The sequence below is a fragment of the Fundulus heteroclitus genome, unplaced genomic scaffold (assembly GCF_011125445.2).
Source record: "Fundulus heteroclitus isolate FHET01 unplaced genomic scaffold, MU-UCD_Fhet_4.1 scaffold_353, whole genome shotgun sequence".
NCBI lineage: Eukaryota > Metazoa > Chordata > Actinopteri > Cyprinodontiformes > Fundulidae > Fundulus > Fundulus heteroclitus.
In genome coordinates, this window is record NW_023396763.1 from 98275 (window position 1) to 106017 (window position 7743).

At 42.0% G+C, this 7743-nt stretch overlaps 1 protein-coding gene across 1 annotated transcript; it reads left to right on the top strand.

The window, feature by feature from the left end:
* Window positions 1–5564: 5564 nt before the first annotated feature.
* On the top strand, window positions 5565–6956 carry LOC118559848. The gene is made up of 2 exons (XM_036130374.1): window positions 5565–5586; window positions 5671–6956. Exon 2 carries the CDS (start codon window positions 5677–5679, stop codon window positions 6817–6819), a length of 1143 nt encoding a protein of 380 aa, XP_035986267.1. The 5' UTR covers window positions 5565–5586; window positions 5671–5676; the 3' UTR covers window positions 6820–6956.
* The last annotated feature ends 787 nt before the right edge of the window (window positions 6957–7743 follow it).

The window sequence follows — 7743 nt, forward strand, 5'->3', positions numbered from 1 at the left end:
AGGGCTGAGCGTGTATCCAGCCGCTGTCTTTTCAATAAGCGAATGGGTTATTGCAGCCGAGTCTCAACATCAGGCCCGTTTTGTTTGCTATTGCAATTGTTTGCTATCAATTTGTGTTTAGATACCCCTGTTGAAGTAGAATAACGTGCTGGATGGAGCCTCTGCAACTTGAAATATGCAAATGTCACGGGACGGAGGAGGGAGTTTCACGTTCCCTCGCAGACAGGTGGAGGAGCAGCCATTCGGCCCCGCCGCTCGTTACATCGCAATGACCTCTCCTGGCGCTGCGAGTGGGAGGCTCATCACGTCCTCTATGCTGCCATCAAGTGCCATTACCTGTGAGGTCGCGTGCCGGTGCTAAATCACAGCAGAGCTCCACGCCGACCAGACGGCGCCTGTGAGGATGCGGCTGCAGACTTGAGCGGCACGCTCGGTGTTAGGTCATCGCGTATCGCTTCGCTGCGTCTCGCCGAAATGAGCCGAGCCTGCGGAGGGGAGCTCAGGGCCCTCTGTGTTCCACGTGCACGGCTCTGTAGTTACTCTATCACGCTTTTATTTCATGCTGCTCCGCTTTTGTAACGGAATTCAGAGAGAGCAAACGGAAGAAAGGAGGTCTTTGGAGCCACTGAATGATGTGTGAGGCACTGGAACGAGCAGGAGTTGTTTGTGAACAGATGTATGAGCAGCTTAGGGAGGGCGGATAGTTCAAAAAACGTATGCAGTTCCAACACAGTTTTCCATGCAAAGACTCCAGACCTTTCCAGACTCGACTCTCAAGAGTTCTTGGTTTTCTTTTCGAGATTGAAAATACTGAGGTGAAGCTATAAATTTATGCAGATATTTCCAGAGTGGACAGGTTTCACATGTAGGATGTTAAAACAGTATCGAAGGAAGGAGGGAGAGACGAAAAGACACAAGGAACACTGCAAAGAAGGAAGGGAGGATAAAAGAAAGAGAGGGCACAAGCAACAAAGAAAGAAAGAGGTAAGAAGGAACAAGAAAGAATGGATAGAATGAAGAAATTAAGGACACAAGGAAGGGGGTAAAGAAGGAATGAGGAACCAAGGATGGGAGAACAGAAGGAAGGGAGGTAAGACAAGGAAGGGAGGGACCATGAACCACAAGGAAGAACCAAGCAAGGAAAAAGTCAAAACACAAGGAACAAGGAAATGAAGTAAGGACAAAACGAGAAGAACAAGGGAACGAAAGAGATCATGCTGAGGTTGATAAATTGTCCACAGTACTGATTCACATGACAGGAAGTATGTCACACAGGCTCTCTGGTCAAGCAGAGAGTAGAGTGGGAACAATGAACTGGGTTTTAATACTGGATTTTAGTCACTTTTGCCCATTTTTGGGGTTATAGACATAATCCTACATGTTGGGATAATCAGCCATGGACTGAATCGGATCATATTTCACCCAGCACTGGGTTATCAAAATGACCCGAACCGGTCCGCCAGGCTTTACAGCGTAAAACATCACAGTAAGATGTCGAAAGATTATTGCTGAAAGTAGCTAGGTTGGAACATGCAGATGTGTTCTGTTATCTAATCCCGCAATGATGAGGCATTGGCACAGGATTTCCAGTCTCTCCAGCACGACACGGTTATCAGAGACTCTGTCCGGCTCGTCATGTGGGAGAAGCTCGGAGTAAAGCTGCGGCTCCTCTGTAGCGAAAGGAGTCAGCTGTGGTGATTCAGGAATCTGATCAGGATGCCTCCTGGGTACATCCTTTTAGAGGCCCACATCCAAAACTCGCTGTTGGAACTGAAAGTGAGAACCACCATTATAAAGCGAAAGCTTTTAGGTCCACAACATTAACAGGAGGATTCAGACAGATTTACCTGTAGACTTTGATTTCAACATTTTCTTTCACAGATGACGCGACTGAAGAACGGCATCAATGTTCAGATGATTACACCTATTCTTCAGCTCTTATGAGCCTCATCTAAATCATCAGCTTGTCGTTCAGGCGTCATCCCCACCTGGCCGCTCAGCAAAAGGCTTTTTTTCCTTAATTAACACCAGCGTTTTGAATCTGATCAATTCATCTTTATTGACTGTTTACCTAACCCATACCTTTAGGGTTGGGTGTAATTAAACTTTTACTTAAAACTCCAGCAGTCTTGGCTCTGTGGAAATCAATAACTAATTTTAAAAGGTCTTGGACGAAAAACCTCACTGCTAATCAACAACATGACCAGAACCGCCCTGATATGTCTGAACCCAGAGCGCTCTTCCTGCTACAAATTGCATCAAAAACATTTCCAACAATGCTGAACACCCAAACTTCAGCATTTCAAATCGGAGCATTGATTTTGCATATAATGGAGCTGGCTCAGTGTGGAGGATCAGCACATATACAGGTTGGACCAAACGCACTCACAACCCCCGTCAGATTTAGCTGCAAAGTCATTTTCACTTAACCAAGTAGTTTGGCTGGTTGGAAATGACCAAAGGATAAGACAATATACCAGAGGTACCACTGAGGAACATTTTATTTGTTTTTTATTTACACTTGAACAGTGCCAAGTCAAAAATTACTCAAACATCAATCAACCTATTTTCTGCTTTTACAGCAACAAAAGGCTTTTTATATTTGCTGACAAGCTTTTGGCGGGTCTCTGGTATTTTGAACCATTCAGCTTTTGTGATCAGCTCCAGTTTAGTTTGGTCTCCAAACCATAACCCTGATCTTTAACTCCCTGCTCATATTCTCCATCAGATAAAACTTAGGGCTCTAACTGTGGCACTCTCGAAACACTGAAATTGTTTACCAGCTAACCATTTGTTTTGCACTTAGGTTTTGTGCTTTGGGAGGGATCCAAATATTGCCCAAAATTAAATTTTTCTTCAGACTGCAGGGGTTTATTGATGTAGTCCTTCTTTACTTTTGTGAGGCTGCTTGTCTCACTCTTGGGAAAACAGCCTCAAAGCATTATGTTTCCACCACCATGCTTGACTACGTGAACGGTGTTTTTGGTGTTGAAGTACTGTCCTTTATTTATGCCGAACGAATGCTTCATCATTGTCAGCAAATAGTGGATTTTTTGTCACATCTGGTAAAAATAATAAGACCTGAAGTCTCCTTCTTTGTCCTGATGTGATTTTTCAATGACTTTTGAGTGGCTTACTTGGAGAAGTGTCCTCCTTCTTAGTCTACGCTGACAGAAGCCAGCAGGATGTAGTTCCTGTGGGACCGTCTCTTCCTCACGTATAAAGCCCTTAATAATCAAGCTCCATCATATATCAGAGCTCTGATTACCCCGTATGTTCCTAACAGAGCACTTTGCTCTCAGACTGCAGGTCTGCTGGTGGTTCCTAGAGTCTCTAAAAGTAGAATGGGAGGCAGATCCTTTAGCTATCAGGCTCCTCTCCTCTGGAACCAACTCCCAGTTTTGGTCCGTGAGGCAGACACCCCGTCTACTTTTAAGACTAGGCTTAAAACTTTCCTTTTTGCCAAAGTGGCTCATGTTACCCTGAGCCATCTCTATAGTTATACTGCTATAGGCTTAGGCTACTGGAGGACATCAGGGCCTATTTTTGTCACTCTGTTGAGTTTTCCTACTCTTCTCTAATTTCCATTACTTGATTGTTATTTCATCGTTTACCTTTTTGTTCTCTCTCTTTTATCTTCATAGTAGGTACACCTGGTCTGGCGTTCTGTTAGCTGTGACATCATCCAGGGAAGACAGATCACCCGCTACTACCATCTAATGTAGAACAGATTACTAGATCAATGTGTGCTTCTGTGCTTTTTTTGTCTCTCTTGTTGTGTCTCTGCTCTGTCTTCTCTAACCTCCAGTCAGTCGAGGCAGATGACCGTTCATACTGAGCCTGGTTCTGCTGGAGGTTTTCCTTTCCGTTAATGGGGAGTTTTTCTTTCCACTGTCGCTTCATGCTTGCTCAGTATGAGGGATTGCTGCAAAGCCATGGACAATGCAGACGAAACAGTCCCTGTGGCTCAACGCTCTTTCAGGAGGAGTGAATGCTGCTTGCCAAGACTTGATGCAATCTGCTGGGTTTCCTTAGATGAGAAACTTTTTGACCAATCTGTATAATCTGATTGGATCTGTATAATAATTTGATCCAATCTATATAATCTGATTGAATTTGATTTTGGAAAGTGCCTTGAGATGACATGTATTATGAATTGCCACTAAATAAATAAAATTGAGTTGAATTGAAATAAAAAATATTGTCCTTTCTGTCAGGATCGTCTGAGCTGTGGACTTGTTTCTGTTTATTGGCCTCACCTGTTGATCTCCTGATTAGCACCTGTATTTAAGTTCCTCTGTTTGTTTTTCCCGTTGTCGGGTCATTCTTGTCCTCCTGTGTTTCCACGTTCTCCTGTGCTCCCGAGTTCTGCTGTAAGTCTCTTGTTTCATTAAATATTACCTGTTTAATCCCATTTGCTGTTTCTGCCTCGTTGCTGCCTAGGTCCTCTTCTGCTAAACATGACACTTTCTACCAAAATTAATTAGTTTCTTAAACATGTTGAACCCATAGATTGTTTTATTTCACTTGTCTTTTATGTTTGGCTGGTCTAAACTAGTAGAACGTTTGTTTCTTTTTTTAAGAACATGTTTTAATCAGTGGGTATTCGTTGTATTTTCAGATTTTGAATGACCCTGGTACATTGTTAAGTAGAATGTATAGATGCCATGTGATGCAGAGGATGTTGTTAGTTCTGTGTTTACATTATCTATGATTAAGTATGTTTTGATTGAGATTGTGTCTTACTTTCTGGAAGGTTTTTTACCCGTAGATGGTAAGGATAAATGTTATCACCATCTGGCTTAAAGTGTGATTTGTTTTCCATTCTCATCAAAATTCTACATGTTTTTTTTGTGCACTTAATGTAAACAAATGAAAATTGGCATATATGAATGGTTGTTACACCCAATCCTTATTTGGTGAGGCCAAACTCCGTCCTTTCACTCCCCTGTTGGAGTTAGCCAATCCTGGGTGGTTTAAGTAGGTTAAAAGGATGATAGATGTGTGAAACACAAGACTTTGAATATTAAAAAAAACAGTAAATTATTTATGTCACTTTACACTTTAAATATATAATTAACTCAGTTTGATGAAACAGTTTCTTAATAGAATTTTTTATTGGTTGATTTTATAAATTGTCACATTATTTATGTTATCATGGAAAAATATATTTATGTCATGTATTAATTTCAGATTTAATTAAAACTTAACCTAATTATCTATACATATTTGTTTGACCAAAAAGTAATTTTGAAAAGATGATATATTTAGAAATATAATACTGAGTTAATGGAAGTTCTCAACTCCCTCTTTAAAAGGTTTATTCTACTCAGTAAAATAAAAAAAACAATCATTACCTAGAAATATATTGTTTAAACCATAATAAAGTTTATTCTGTCTTCTGCTCTGTGTCATCTTGCACACAGAATGTTCAATTAGAATGTTTAGCATCACAGTGTTCTATGACATCACAGCTGATGACATCACTATGACATCAACAGAATCTTAACTACTACTGAACACCAAGCTGGTTTTTCTTTACTGTTCCCGACCTTCATCGCGATAGTACACCTTTGAGAGAGCACGTTCGAATCTTAGCCAAACAGCGAGAATTCGATCTCAGATATCAGACGCCTTTCAGAGAAGCGACTATATCTGATTTACAGAAAGTTAGACATGGAGCAAACGCTTTCATGGGTAGACATGGTCGACCTCGACATCCAAGTCGACTACGATGCAATCATCTTCCCTATGGAAGATGGCAGTGACGGTACCAGTGAGCTGCATCCCACCCAGCCAGAAGATGGTACAGAGATCCAAGGGGAATCTGGTCCCTCTGCTGAATCTGAGACTCCTCCTTCAGTGGAGCTTCAGCAGGATTCATCTTCCTCTGCTGACTCTGGGTCTCTCAGCTCAGAAGATATCCAGCCATCTCCAAGGTCAGAAAAACCAAGGAAAGACCTCAGTGCCTTTACTTCCTCTCAGGCACCTCATTCATACCCCCAGTACTTTAAGAGTGACAAGACGCCTGAACACGCCTCAGCTGGTACGGTGATCCCTCCCTCGTTGGACATTGAACAGGCGATCAAACGTATCAGTGATCTCACGCAGCAGGTGGACGATCTTAAACAGGAGCTGCAAGGTAAGGTCTTTGATCTTCACGAGGAGAGAGAGCGAAGAATCAAGTTTCAGGTTGATTGCAAAGCGCAGCTGGAAAAGATCCAAGAACTGGAAAAAAGTTTAGAACATGAACGCCACATGAGATTGAAATGTGAAGAGAAAGTGGAGAAGCAGGAAACACTTGCTGCACCGCAGACTGCAGGTGCATCAAGATTTCCACGCATTCCCAAAGTTACGGTCCATGAGAGCGTTCTGAATGAGCTTCAGTTTTTTAGGAGGCAGGCAGAAAAAAATGCCTTGAACAGTGAGAGGCTAGCAAAGGCTTTGGTAGCAGAACAACAGCTGAGAGCCAAATATGAGGATCAGCTGAGGAGTAACTATCAAGAAGCCTCCAGATTCAAAGAACAGCAGGAAACAATCACATCTCTGAAGAGTCAGGTTGGAGAACTGACCGAAGCGTTGAACCTTGCTTTGAAAAACCAACATCCTAAAGTTTCCTCGCAAACAGAGGCACCCAGACAATCAGGGCCTCAAAGAAACAGGGCTGTTCATGAGGTTAGAGACCCCCAGCATGAACACAGGAGACAGAATACTAACAGAGGTTTCAGTGCAAACCCAGGCCTGTACCCACATGCAGGCCACCATAAAAACGGAGGCTCCCATGAAAATAGGAGACGTCCTCCTTATAGAGACCAGTAGGCAAACAGGCCTCCAGGCTTTCTGAAACACTGGATCAAATTCCTGACTCCAAGTGTGTTCTCGTGTAAATATGTAAATATAAGTCACAATCTGTAAATAAAAGAAATGCAAGGAAATCTAGAAAACAAGAAAAACAAAAAAAGAACTCTAAAAAAATGACAATGAAAAACAAAGGATTTTGTATTTAGTTTTATGCTTTTATTTGAAATTTTGTATTTTTTATAATTACTAGTTTAGCTAACCAACACACTAATGCAGCCTCAAAGGTGGCCACAGTGTCCTGTGTCCTTTTTGGGTCGGTCCCAAGCCCGGATAAATGCAGAGGGTTGTGTCAGGAAGAGCATCTGAACAAAACCTTTGCTAATGGAGCTGTTTTCAGCCCAAAATAAAGGGACCAATGACCAACATATTTGATGTGTATTGATGTTTTCACTTGAAACCATTGAATATTTGGTACTGGTCTCACAACCTGTGACTTCTTCATGGCCTTTATGATGTTTTTATGTTTTCATGATGTAAAGCACTTTGAGCCACCTTGCTGCTGAAATGTGCTGTACAAATAAACTTGACATGGGGGGCAACGTGTGTTTGAGTAGGAGACAGAGAGAGCCATCCCTAGCGATAACAGAGACAGTGCAGGTGGAGGGACTTACTGCCCGATCAGATAGTCTGAGCATAGTCGCTCAGAGATGGATCACAGCGTTAATTTCAATGATCCCGCGTTATGGCCAACAAAATGTCTGATTCTGATCGAATGAATGTTGTGTGTTTAACGGCAAAAAGGAAGCCTTTCTCAGAGATGGAAAATGAACTGCCAGCAGATTCAGAGGGTCTAACCACATTTATGAAGTGAAGTCATCTAAGACTTGTTTGGAAGACAAAAAAAAACATTTCGGTAAACAGAAGATTATTGAATAAAATAAA